Source organism: Colletotrichum gloeosporioides (assembly GCF_011800055.1).
Source record: "Colletotrichum gloeosporioides strain Lc1 chromosome Unknown consensus_55, whole genome shotgun sequence".
NCBI lineage: Eukaryota > Fungi > Ascomycota > Sordariomycetes > Glomerellales > Glomerellaceae > Colletotrichum > Colletotrichum gloeosporioides.
Genome location: NW_025544700.1, coordinates 188,478 through 200,657, shown reverse-complemented (window position 1 = coordinate 200,657; position 12,180 = coordinate 188,478). Strand labels below are relative to the sequence as shown.

At 56.6% G+C, this 12,180-nt stretch overlaps 3 protein-coding genes across 3 annotated transcripts; 1 reads left to right on the top strand and 2 right to left on the bottom strand.

Moving 5' to 3' along the window:
* Window positions 1–2,930: 2,930 nt before the first annotated feature.
* On the top strand, window positions 2,931–4,325 carry GCG54_00013337 (uncharacterized protein; the record flags this gene model as incomplete). Its single annotated transcript, XM_045413193.1, has 1 exon — window positions 2,931–4,325. The coding sequence occupies one exon, from the start codon at window positions 2,931–2,933 to the stop codon at window positions 4,323–4,325; it is 1,395 nt and encodes a 464-aa protein (XP_045262389.1).
* A 1,364-nt stretch (window positions 4,326–5,689) lies between these two features.
* On the bottom strand, window positions 5,690–8,087 carry GCG54_00013336 (Gamma-tubulin complex component 4; the record flags this gene model as incomplete). The annotated part of the gene is made up of 2 exons (XM_045413192.1): window positions 5,690–7,366; window positions 7,416–8,087. Coding segments are annotated over 2 exons (2,349 nt in total), but the record flags the coding sequence as incomplete, so codon positions are not given.
* A 1,098-nt stretch (window positions 8,088–9,185) lies between these two features.
* Window positions 9,186–10,836, bottom strand: GCG54_00013335 (uncharacterized protein; the record flags this gene model as incomplete). Its single annotated transcript, XM_045413191.1, has 2 exons — window positions 9,186–10,751; window positions 10,819–10,836. The coding sequence occupies 2 exons, from the start codon at window positions 10,834–10,836 to the stop codon at window positions 9,186–9,188; spliced, it is 1,584 nt and encodes a 527-aa protein (XP_045262387.1).
* Between the last annotated feature and the right edge of the window lie 1,344 nt (window positions 10,837–12,180).

Genomic DNA, 12,180 nt, shown 5'->3' with positions numbered 1-12,180 from the left:
CACAGGGTTACGGGTGCGCCTTAAAGATGGATATCGGCGGCCATTCTAGAAGGCTAGATGGAGCCGGACGGGGGCGTCTGGGGGTGGCATCGCGGATGTGACGATGGCACGCTGCTGTCGATTGGGCGGCTCCTAGGGGAGTGTAGCAGTTGATTATTCATTGCGTGAGACGGAGTTGGACGGAGCGAGGAGTCGGTCGAACGAGCGACGAGACGAGGAAGGATGAGAGGAGGCGAGGCCGTCGGAACCAAAGACTGCTGTGAGGAGAAATGAATTGATAGACTTGGAGAGCCATTGCACAGAGATAACGGAGTTGCCAGCGAATGGTAGTATTGACGGGGATGTGATGGAGGTCGGAGGTTCTAGACGCAGCTCGAAGACGTGGGAAGTTGGCAGGTTCAGGCGGTGGTGGATGGTAAGCGCCGAGTGTCGTCGAGTGAGCGTCCAGCCCGAGACGGGGAAAGGGCGAAGAAGGGTGAGAGACGCCGATCATTGACGCGATGGATCAATCAGACGGGCAGGAAAGAAGGGGATGGTCAAAATTCTTGGGAAAATTCTGCCCCTGGTCTTCCTTTCCTCTCCGTGGTTGATAGTTGATTGATTGCTAAGACGGAAGGACGAGGATTGCCAGCAGCGACGGGAAAGAACGGCCGGCGGACTGACTTGCCCGACGAATTTGGCACCACAATCAGGCTGATGTCGCCGTCCACGTCCCGTATGTGCCTCACTGGACCTCAGGTACCTAAGCCACACCAAACGGAGCAGAGGCAGAGAGAAGGGCAGAAGGCAGGTTTGGGCAGACAGACGGCGGACTGGCGCGGCTAAGCAGGTGTGAATCTTTCGGTCACGTCTTGAGGGATTCAGTGGTTCAGAGAGCAGTCGACGGTCGCCTTGACATTGGGACATTGATGCCTTGCGCGTGTGCATGCGCTCAGCCTCTTGGGATGCTGGATCTTTTGGGAGCAAAAGTGCGAACAGAGAAGTGACAGAAAGCTGTCTGGGCGTCTAAGTTGGGCGCCTTACTGAAAGAGCTTGAAATGCCCATCTGTCTCAACGACGTTGCGAACCGAGCTATCCCGGCTGAAGCCAGGTCAAGCTAGGTCAATTCAGGTCGAGCGTTATTAATCGAGAAGGACGAGTAGAATTAACTTCAACCAGAGCAAATTCTGCGCAAAAGTCAGGATAACATGCCACTGAATGGTAACCGCGAGACTGGTGGTGCCACTTGGTAGGTGCACTGTAAAGTAGAGGACCGGAATTGCGACGTCGCGTCGATTCGTGGATTTCAATAGTGTGTTCGCATTCTGCACCGGTGCCTCGTGCCGTTTCGTACAGGGAACATGCTACGGCGGACAGCCGTTCCTGCTCTCCCCGTTTCTTTCCATTCCCTCGGCCTCAGCCAAGCCCAGCAGGTGCGTCGATACGTTTTTCTTTGCTCATGTTTCTCCCCCCCACAAATGCCGTGCCATGTTTGAGTTTGGCCGTGCTTGCTGCTGCGTTTGGTGGTCCTTTCCCAAAGTCCCTGGGTCCCTTCTTTCCCTTTTTTTTCTTTCCTCCTTCCGACGCAGCAAATGCTCAATGAGCTGTTCGTACCTTAGGCACGCACATTGCATTATTACTAACCCAAGGCAGTTCACACGTCTTGATTCTTGATTCCTGAGGGTTGACGTGGTAAGTGGCCCAGCTAGTCTTTCCTCTTGGGCCATGTCACTTCCTCCACCAGGGAAGGCAGCGGTGACTTGGCCGTTGAGTGTGACTCTTCCTCATGAGCATGAGCGAGTGTCGCTTGCCCACGAGTGTCGGCCTCGCCCACGCATCCACATTCCCCAACAGGCATCGTCTCCTGGAGCTCCTACTGGCCTGCTGCGTCTGGCTCGCGCTGAGAGAAGGTTGAACCTTTTCACTCGGGCAGCACCCTCCCACCCTGTAAATCCAGCCATTCGGATCCCGTCGACCCCCCGTCCCATCTCATCCTGCACGACCTTAGCAGCAGAGGCTACCTATGCAGCAGGGAGGGTACGTGTATGATGACATTCGGATTCGCAGCTGAGGCACATTACTGCGCTCCAGCACCAGGTAAGTACCCAAGTACCTCCCTCCGTCTGTTGCCCACCGCCGACTCAGCACCGTACCGCAGCCATGTCCAGTCGCAGGTCGCAGCACCTATTCGTGGACGGCGTGGTCGCAGCAAGGCACAGAAACGTGAGAACCATCTTTTGGGCAGGGGACAGGGGGCCACCACAACCAAGTGCCAGGTCAGGGCCCTGCGAGGCAGTTGGTCCTTCTTTGCCGTCGCACTGCTGCGACACTTCAGGCCCGTCGTTACCGCTCCCAGCCAGCGGTAGCTCGACCATCTCCGATCCCCGTCCTCCTCTTCCCTGCGACCCGTGCCAGAAAGCTGCCCACCCACCGTTAAGACCAGCACCACCTGCTGCTGTCCACCACCCGTTGTCCTCCGACCCATCACCACTCCCACACTACCTACCTAATTACTTCTTTGGTGTACTGCCCGTTCCGTTCTTCACTTTGCTGGCTGCCTTATATTCCCACAGCTGTATCATATTCACAACTCCTTTGCCATACATCTTCTTAATCATCCTCAACCAACACGGTCAACCATCCGCTGGATACAGCCTCGAAACCACCCACACTTACACCCACCCCTGCCTCATCCAACCGCACCCTCGCCCCAGCATCTCAACCTGACTCCGAATCCAGAAACAGGACCCTGGCCACAGTCAAACATATCATTGCCTAATTCTTCACCAACCAACCGACACTTCACGCCTTGCCTCCACTTCGCCAGTTCATCCACCTTGAGATATATGAAGCCTCCCTCCCTCCCTTGACGGACCAACCCACCTTCACAAGGCATTCACTGTCATCCCTCCGAACCTCCACCATCAACTCATCATATCCCCTCCACCACAATGCCTCAGTCAAATCGAAAATACAGCTCCAAGAGCTCCACGAGTAGTCGGGGCTCAAGGAGGAGTAGTGATTCCGTCGACTCCTTCGAGACATATGAATCACAAAGTACAACGCCCACGTCTTACTACGACTACGCGAGCACCGAGGCATCAGTCAGGGAAGCAAAGCAGGTCTCGAGCAAGTTTCAACCCGTCCAGGAGGAGGACATCTCCCCTTCAACGAGCAGCTACCCGAGATCGACCGTCGACACTTTCGACTCGAGTATAGCTTCCGAGGACGAGGATGAGCTCGAGCTCCAACGCGAGATCGACATGGACAGCTTCGAGGAGCACCAAGAGATCCCGCCTTTGCCCGTCTACTGCCGCGATGTCGTCGATGACGTCCGCCCCTCCACCCCCCAGGACTTTGCAAAGCTCTTCCCTTCCATGAACAGGTTATCAATCCGCCACGACGAGTTCACCCCGGACGGCAACATGAACCTGCGAGTCGACACCGTCGCCCCGGGCCGCCGTCCTTTCACCATGCAGCTCTTCCACCTGCGTATGTACGACCTCAGCAAGCGCGAGTTTTCCCTGAGACGGTACTGTCGCGAGTCTGGTCGCGAGGTCTGCAACTCCAAGCGCAAGTACGTCGAGCCCGCCACCGAGGAGCGCCCTACGCTTCAGCGATCGCTCTCCAGTGCCTTCAAGACCCTCTCGACCCGGAAACCCCTCTCGCGCACCAACTCGGGCGGCTCCATGCTCAAGGGCAAGGAGCAGCAACGCCCCGCCTCCAGCTCCTCCTCCCGCGGTGGCGACGAGGACCCCTCCGCCTATTTCCAGCGCTCCGCCTCCTTCGACACCAAGCAAAAGTCCCGCCCCGAGCCGACAAACACCATGAAGCTCGAGTTCTCAAATTACGCCCGTGTCGACGTCTCTCGCTGTGGCGGCAAGAACAACAAGCGCTACGAGTTCCAGTGGTGGGGTCACAAGTACCAGTGGAAGCGCGTCCTCGACAAGAACCTCGGCGTCGTCTCCTTCCACCTCGTCAAGGACGGTAACACGGCCGCCGACGCCGCAGTTGCCCACATCGTCCCCGAGACCCGCGCCCCGAATCAGGTCTACGACGACGAGAGCGCCGGCGGCTGGGTGCCCCCGTGCCACATGTGGATCAGCGACCGCAGTGTCATTGAGGCCGTCACCGACGTCGCCGATGTCATTGTCGCTACCGGCCTCATGGCTCTTGTCGACGACTGCATCAAGGACCGCTGGCAAGTCAAGAAGACGCACCGCAACCCGTTGACGTCCAAGTCCGTGAGCGAGGGCCCCAGGTCCTTTGTACAGCACATTTTCCAGCGTCGTACCTCGGACCATCGGTCGAGTCCCCTGCGACACCGCCCCATCTCAACTTACTGAGATGAACCTTCAGCACCAACACACTTTTAATGCCCTTTTGCGGTCTCTTTTATCAACGGGAGGCACGGCCAAAATTGCATCATCGATCGGTACCAAAATCTACACTGCGACGACATTGACGACTTACGACCATTTCCACGGCTCCGAACATCGTCGCAAAGAAACGCCTCATATTTCGAATTTTCAGCCACGAGCATCTAGCCATTATGAGCGACATCTCAAATCATCACTTTTACCAAAAACCTACATCAATTTTATTGGCAGCGGAACAAAACAGAAGACGGAAACCCGGGACACAGCTACAGTGAAAGCTACAGACCAGCGCACAACAGCGCAGCACATACAGACACAGAACAAAGGATATGGGAGGAAACTAGGATACCATTTTCAGGGCACCGCGCATCGCATCGCCGTGTCGCGATAGGAGGTCGGCGTTCTTCATAGGAATATTTCACATTTATCTGTACATACAATTGTGTCAACAACTATTGTCATCTTTGTCCTCAACGATCCAGCTTTTTATTTTCTTTCATCAGGCGAGGAGTCAAGGAGTATTTGGAGCGAAATCCCCATCATGAAGGGGGGGATCGGGAATTGTACGAATGGAGCAGACTAATAATGATCCACGTCTGTATTTTTGACTGAGATACAATGCAAACAACACCAAGCGCGCAAACGCCTTTTGCTCATGCAAACACGTTTTCATAATCGCCATACTGTATCTACCTATGCATCGCTGTGATAGTGAATAATGAGAATCTACGAAGGCGGTGACGAAACAGGGAAAAGGCTGGTGGAGTGAGGCAGACGAGACTAAAAGTCGGCCGGTCTGGAACATGAGAGAGGTCGTCAGTGTCGTACCACCCCAGACCCCCACCCAGCCCGATGAACACCATGCGCCCCGCCCAACGCCATCATGAGATGCTGTGCTCGCTTGCCGATGATGTAGGTCATGTCTCTGCCAAAAAGTCTGCATGGGCTTCTGGAATGACAGCACCCACGCGCCGAACCTTTTAGGGCCCGAAAATCGCCAAGCCGAGGAACAGCTCAGGGAAACCAACCCCCGCGTGCCAGAGCAGAGAGCCCTGGCGTGACCCATGACGTCCTCCGGTCCGTCCCGCCGGTGTCGTCGCGTTACCAACACGTTGTCTTCCGCCCACTCTTTATGTCTTTTTGCAACGTGGGATTGTGGTTTTTTATTCCCCCTGCCTCCTCGCATGGTGTCTTGCAGGTCGGGGGTTCTGATGACATGTCAGCCTCCCCGCAGATAGGGTCGGCTATCTATGCAGTGGCAGTGCCAGGCGTAAGTGTTGTCCCCCGCGGGATGCCAATGGAGAGAAACGAAGTATTCGAGACTTGAGACATCAGTACTCGCCAAAGACGAAGAATTCGTCCTTCTTGTCCCCGAACCAGCCCCCAAGGTCAAGCTTCATGAGGAGTCTCTCCACGCCACCGACCCGCCGAGGAATGTACTCGCCCTCTTCCCTGAGGACACCCTCCTCGCCGCCTTCCTCCTCGTCCGCAAACGCGGCGGGGTCCGCCTCAAGGGACCTCAAAGCGGCTATGACCTCGCGGATACCATCCTTGACGTGTTTTTCCACATCCCGTATCGCGGCGCGCACGTCCTTCTCCTCAATCTCGAGGTCGACGAACGCATCTACGACTCCGGCGTCGGCTTCCAGGTCCATCGAGGTCCAGACGGCGTGGAGACGCGTCGTCAGTGCGACGAGGTGATCAGTATGCGTCAACAAGTTGTACAGAGGGTCTGTATAAGAGGGAAATGTGAGCAAGAGACGAGTCGAGAGTGCGCGTAGATACGCTCGGTGTGCTGTCGCGAGGGACTGGGGGTCATGGGTTGGAGTCGGCTCAGGTGCTTTGGGGCCAAGGTTGAGGTTGGACGTGCTCTGTGCGAGCCAAATATCATCGTCTTCGTCCTCTGAAGCCGCTGCCGATGGTGCTTTCGAGGGCAACGTGGAGTTGGGCTTGGTTTCAGGCTTCTTTTCACTGGAGGTAAGCCATTCTTGGAAGCCTTCCCACAGGCCTGCAACGATTTCTGTCTGCAAATACGCTTCCGTCTCAGAAAGGAAGAAGAGGGCCGAGCTGCAAGTGACCCAGGCGCTGCGCAGCGCATTCGACCGTGTAGTGTAGCGTTGGCGGAGAAGCACCACTTTTGATCGACCTGCTCGCGTGCTTCCGGCCGGGGGTCCAGGAGGAGCCGGGTGATGCCGGCGTAAGGATGTGATCTTCCACAGCTCGGTAAGGCGGATATGTGCCCTGCGGATGGAGAGAAGGTAGGAGTTGATTGTGGAGTAGATCTGGAGATCGGACGAGGTGAGGAACATGTCCAGTGGTGAAGGTATCTGCATCGTCAGGATGACGGGAACAGACAGCAGAAGATTGCGGAAAGGGGTCGTAGCCAACGTTTTCGTCGTTGGTTGCGATGTGCTGGCTTCAAGCTTGAGGGGTACCGCAGGCTTGGACTTGGTGAGATTCAAGCGCAGTAATTGTCTACCGATCTCAAGACCCTCATCTTCGTCTGCATGCTGGCCCTGCATCAAGCCCATCTCTCCCCACGTCTTGGCCAGCACGGCTGCGACCTCACCTTCCTTGACCGCAAACTGACCGACACCCTCGCGCTTTTCATAGGCGAGATTATCTGCCCTCTTCCAGCGGCTCCGTAGCTTCTCGTCAGCCTGGTGTGTTAAGGCCATGGCGAACTCACCCCGTCCCAAGAGAAAGAACTCGCGCAAAACTTGAAGTGCCTCCACGACTTTCGTGAGCGGCAGCAACTTCAGTAGCACTGTGCGTGAGAGCGTAAGGCGAATGGCGGTAATTGCCCGCGAGAAGCTCGCCGTATTCAGCGGATACGTCAACGCGGACAGCTCCTTCAGTTGCGACGAGAGGTGGTCTAGCCCCTGGAGACCCGACTCGACGCTGCTCTTCACACGGACATGATTTAATGACCGCCCAATGAAGACCATCGAAGACGCAGTCTTTGGCGTAACAAAGTTCGGCAACAAGTTTGGTACTGAGACATAGTCCTGATCGTCGTTAGTTACCGCATTCCGCACCAAGCCCGGCTCAACCTACGTGATCGCCGCTCTCCGCCTTATGCACGAAGAAATCCTCTCCGCCAAAGGTGGGCAGTCGGCCATAGAGAATCCAAGCAGAAACCTGCTTCAACCACGCCGTCTCCGCCACAGAGACCAGACTCATGGCCGTCCTCTCGATATCCACGTAACCACTTTGCAGCTCGCTCCGCAACCGATCAATAAGCTGCGCGCCGCGACATGTCTGCCCTTGCTGCTTCCGCAACATGAACTGCACAATCTCCCACAGCCATTCCATCCGCCGCGTCCATTCCGAAAACTCGCCCACGACTGCCGTCAAAGGTACAATATTGTACGCGCCCACCAGGCTCGAGTCTTTCCTCAGAATGGTCTCCTCGACCTCGAGTACCTTGCGCTGGAAGGCAGCTAGGTGGACAGACTGCACGGCTGTCGCGACGGCGCGGCATATCGTTGACGGGTGCTCGGCGGCAATGGGCGCCGTGTAGCTCTGCAGTTTGACATGCAAGTCACTCAGGTGTGCGACGGTGGCTAGGAGCTCGCGTTCCGGTGGTGAGATGGCGGGCGATGGTAGCGCATCGGGGTCTGAAGCTTCGGTTCGGAGCAAAGGGGAGGGGTGCCCGGAGAGGGCGAGGAGGATTTCGTGGAGCATGGCTTCTTTGCGCCGAGGCCCAGGCCGATGCTGCTGCTGTTGCTATGATTGTCGTGTCTATACAGAAAACCGAGGTGTTAGCCATGGGTTCTCCGGTTCCAATCGCGGCGGCGTTGGTGGAGGTGGACATGGGTCCGAGGGGAGGTCTTGGGAGGTCTTGGGAGGGGCCCAAAGAGACGGCATCAGCACATTTCGCGGGTGGGTTGCTTCTTGGACTTTGACTTTTCGCCAAAGTCGCGTAGAAGCAGGATGAAAGCGCCTAACAGCTCGAAGCGACACATTTACACGTCGGGGTCGGTGCGGGCGCGAAGGATGGCGGGAGAGAGCAATTCGAACGAAGGCGGCTCCTTTGGGCGGGAGGATGGGAGGCGGGGCAGTTGGGCGAACAAGACGTCGCAGCCGGAAAAAAGGTAAGGTGATGTGATGGTTGGCAGATTACCTTGTTATGTTGTTTTCTGCATTAAGCAAAGTCCCCTTTGGTCGCACGAACCAGTCAACTCTCTTTCCGTGTCCCCTTTCGCAAAAAAAGAAAGGAGCGTCCGAGCCACAAAAACGGAAATCGCACTGGCTGTCAAGGAGGCTCCATGCTCGAGGGCCTGATCCCTTCCCGTATCACAGTAGCGGCATTGATGGATTGATGGAATCGACGCCAGGGGAAAGCGCGACGGGGCTTGACTTGACGCGACTGACTGACGGCGGGCTAAAGTGACACTACCTACCTTACCTGCCCGCTCTGAGACCTGCGGGGCCTTCTTTAGGTACCTACGTGCACGTGATATAAGATACGTCGAGCTGAAGTAAGCTCCGTGCTCTGGAAGCGGCCCGGTCGACGGACTCCGGTGCCCGGCCATGATGTGGAACCTCTTATCCGCCCGGTGCCGTCTGACAGCTCTTAAACCAGGCCTATCCCAACTCTATCCAAAGTCTATGGAAACAAAGGCGATAAACATCTGCGAAGAGTGTTCTTAATCAATGAATTGGCTAAGCTTCCTATTTTCATGTCGTTCTCGCATTCGACAAGCTGAGATACGGAATTGCCCGGTCCTTGTGCGGGTCTTCAATACAAGTATGACGGCCTCCAGATCTAACCATCCAAGAGACCCCTTCATCCGCTCTACCATCATCGTTGTCTTTCCCCACTCATTGCACCTTTTCTTTCTTGCCCTTCCCCTCATATGCTGTATATAGGCTGGTCGTGTCACTCTGGTCATCCCTGCGGGCAAGAGGCTTCCCGTCCTCTAACAATCCAACGGTATTGCCACCGTCTCCACCTCCGACAATGATCTGGCCGCCTCCCTTTACCTTTCCGACGACCATGCCCTTGGCGACGCTCTTCAGAATGGCTCTTCGAGAGACGCCGGTCACATCGATGTAGACCAAGCCGACGTTCTTAAATCCGCCACCAATGTTTCTCGACACCTGGCCAGCCTCGGCACCCCAACGGTGCTCGACCATTTGCGATACACTGGAGGAAGTGCCCACCAGCAGGTTGCGTCCGGCTTGGTCAATACCGTCGGCGACGGTGTTGAACGCCATCAAGCTCCTGTTCAGCAGCCCAGGCTTATAGCCCTCAATGGGGTTACCATCCCTGTCATACCCCCTTCCGCCACCATCCTTCTTCCTAGCAAGGGTAGCGCCCAGGTTCTGTGCAACTTTACCAATCTGTCCAACCGTCGTCGCTGACAAGCCAGCCGCGGTAGTAGTGAACTGGTTGATGCGACGAATACGGTCGTGCGCCGCCGGTGTGAACGTCATGGCCGTGTCATTGGACTTGGTCTTTGTGGTGAAGCTATCAGCTCCTGTTTGCAGACCCTTGGTGACCATGTCTGACGACGTAACGATTAGGCGGGAAGCCTTGGAGGCGTTGGAAACCAGGAAGGACTTTTTGTAAGCTGGGTGCATGATCATCTCGCGATACTCCTGCGACACAGGCTGGACGGTTATGGCCTGGCTCTGGTTCGCGGGGAGGGTGATCTCCACGGGATCTGGCATGCCATGTGAGTCAAGGTCGGCCGAGTAGCCGCCCGACTTACCTTTTGTGCCGGGCTTCACGCCCAGTTCCTCTTGGATTTGGTAGTTCTCCGCCAGCTCGCCGATGACGCTGCCATCCTCCTCATCAATCAGCACGATCCTGCCGCCATTAGGGGAGCTGTGGCTTCCCTGAGCGTAGGCTTGACCGGGCTGGTAGTCGGCGGGGTTGTAGGCTGGGAGGCCGTCGTCAGCTGCTGCTCTTGCCTTTGCGGAAGAGGCTGCGGATGGCATGGCGGCAGCCTTCACGGACTTCGCGGCGGAGGAACCCTTTGGCGGGGGTGCTCGTTCGAGGAAGGCGGTGCACTGGGCGAGGATTGTCTCGAAGGTGTCTACGTCTTCTTGGAGACCCTTTCTGCTGCCAGTGTCGGGGAACTCGATGCGAGTGAATGCGCCGCTGTCGGGGCCCATATCCCATCTTGGAATCAGGTAGCTCGTTGGCGGCTGGTGGTAGATCTGGGTTGTAGCGGGAAGAGGCAAATCGAGTTCGGGAGGGAGGTGCAGGTGTAGGTAGAAGTCCTCTGCGGGAGTTTCTCCGTTTGTGTCGGAGAAGGGCGAAGATGTCGGGACCATCAACAGCGAGAGGGTCTGGGGGCCGGCTGGAGTCAGAGACTCCTCCTTGCCATGGGCAAGATGGTAGGCCTTGACACCATTGATGGCGTACAAGAGCTTGGGGTCCTAAATCGTAAGGTCAGTCAATACGCTTTGAGCTTGTCCGGATTATGTTGCGCGCCCGGTGCCGTACGTTATGTCCCGAAGCCATGTTTGTGATGCGCAAAGCAGGCGCGAACTTCTGGAGACTTGGCTGCCTCAGATCAGCGTCTCAAATTGCGACTGGCGCAAAGAAGAAGCGTGAGAAATCAAGACGTAGGGGTAGCTAGGTTGAGAAGGGGGGGAGCGCGGGGTGTTTGGGGTCGGCTTTTGTGATGCTGGAAGGATTTGGTCGGAAATGTAGCTGCAGGCTGGTGGTAGGTGCAAGTAAGCGACAAGAAGGGTGACGAGGAGCAGACGCGACGACTATTCGCCAAGGAGGATCGAGCGACAAGGTGCTTCGAGTTTGAGTAGGGTAGGTGGAAGTCGAGTCGTGAGAATTGTGACGAGATTCGCAGGTTTAAAGGTTGGGTTGGGGTGTGGTGATGGCAAAGTCGGTTGGATTGGACGAGATTGAAACTACGTGCATGGCATGGCGCTTAAGTCGGTGCTGCTGCCGGTGCTGCTTCTTTCTTTAGCTCCGGGGCAGCTTCCACCTCAGCAGGTCACCCACTCTCGTCACTCGTCACTCGTCACCCGTCACTCGCTGCTGTTGGTGCTGTCCCTTTCTGTGTCTGAGGTGGTCTGGATCCCGATTCCCTGGACGTGCCCGAGAGGCCTCTCTGAGGCGGGCGACGTCATTGGGTGTGCTGGGCAGTGGTGTTCCAGGCACTTCCCAGTCTCGGTCCCCGGTTCAGTGCACACAGTCCACACTGGCATTTTAGCTCTTGTGCCACCACCGACTAACATGGAGTAAAACGGGACGACATTGACGACCCCTTTTGCCCCCGTCCGCCATTCCAATCGGTGTCCCTCAGTCACCTCCAACCGTGGCATACAACAGCTGTGAAGCTCCAGCGGTGTCCGTTGTGTTTGATAGTGGGGGTTCCTGGCTTCTGGGGCGTGCACAGCCACCTGCGACCGGCGCCTTCCACTTTACCTTGTTGCTCCTCCTCTCACCTGTGGACCTGCTAAACAGTAAGGTAGGTGCTAGTGCAGAGCTCCGGCCACCGCTTGAACCCCTCAGTGGTCCCTTAGTCCCTGGAGTCCTCTCGGCAGCTGTCACTGCACTGACACACCCCCCTGTGTTTTCTGGCGCGCCCCACCCGCTCTGCCTCTAAAACCGCTGTGAAGGGTAGAGTGGGCAGCCACCCGGTACGTACTTTCCCCTCGCTACCAACCGCCGTCGTCATTTTTTGCCATCCAACGGGCGAAAAAGACGGTTGAGACAAGTCCATCCATTCATCGGCGGTCCAGTTCTTTCTTTGATCAGCATTGTTTCTTGCTCGCCTGGTCATCAGGCTGGGAGGCGAATCTCAAATTCGCTTCCAAGGTTGCAAATCTCCCTCCCTAGAGC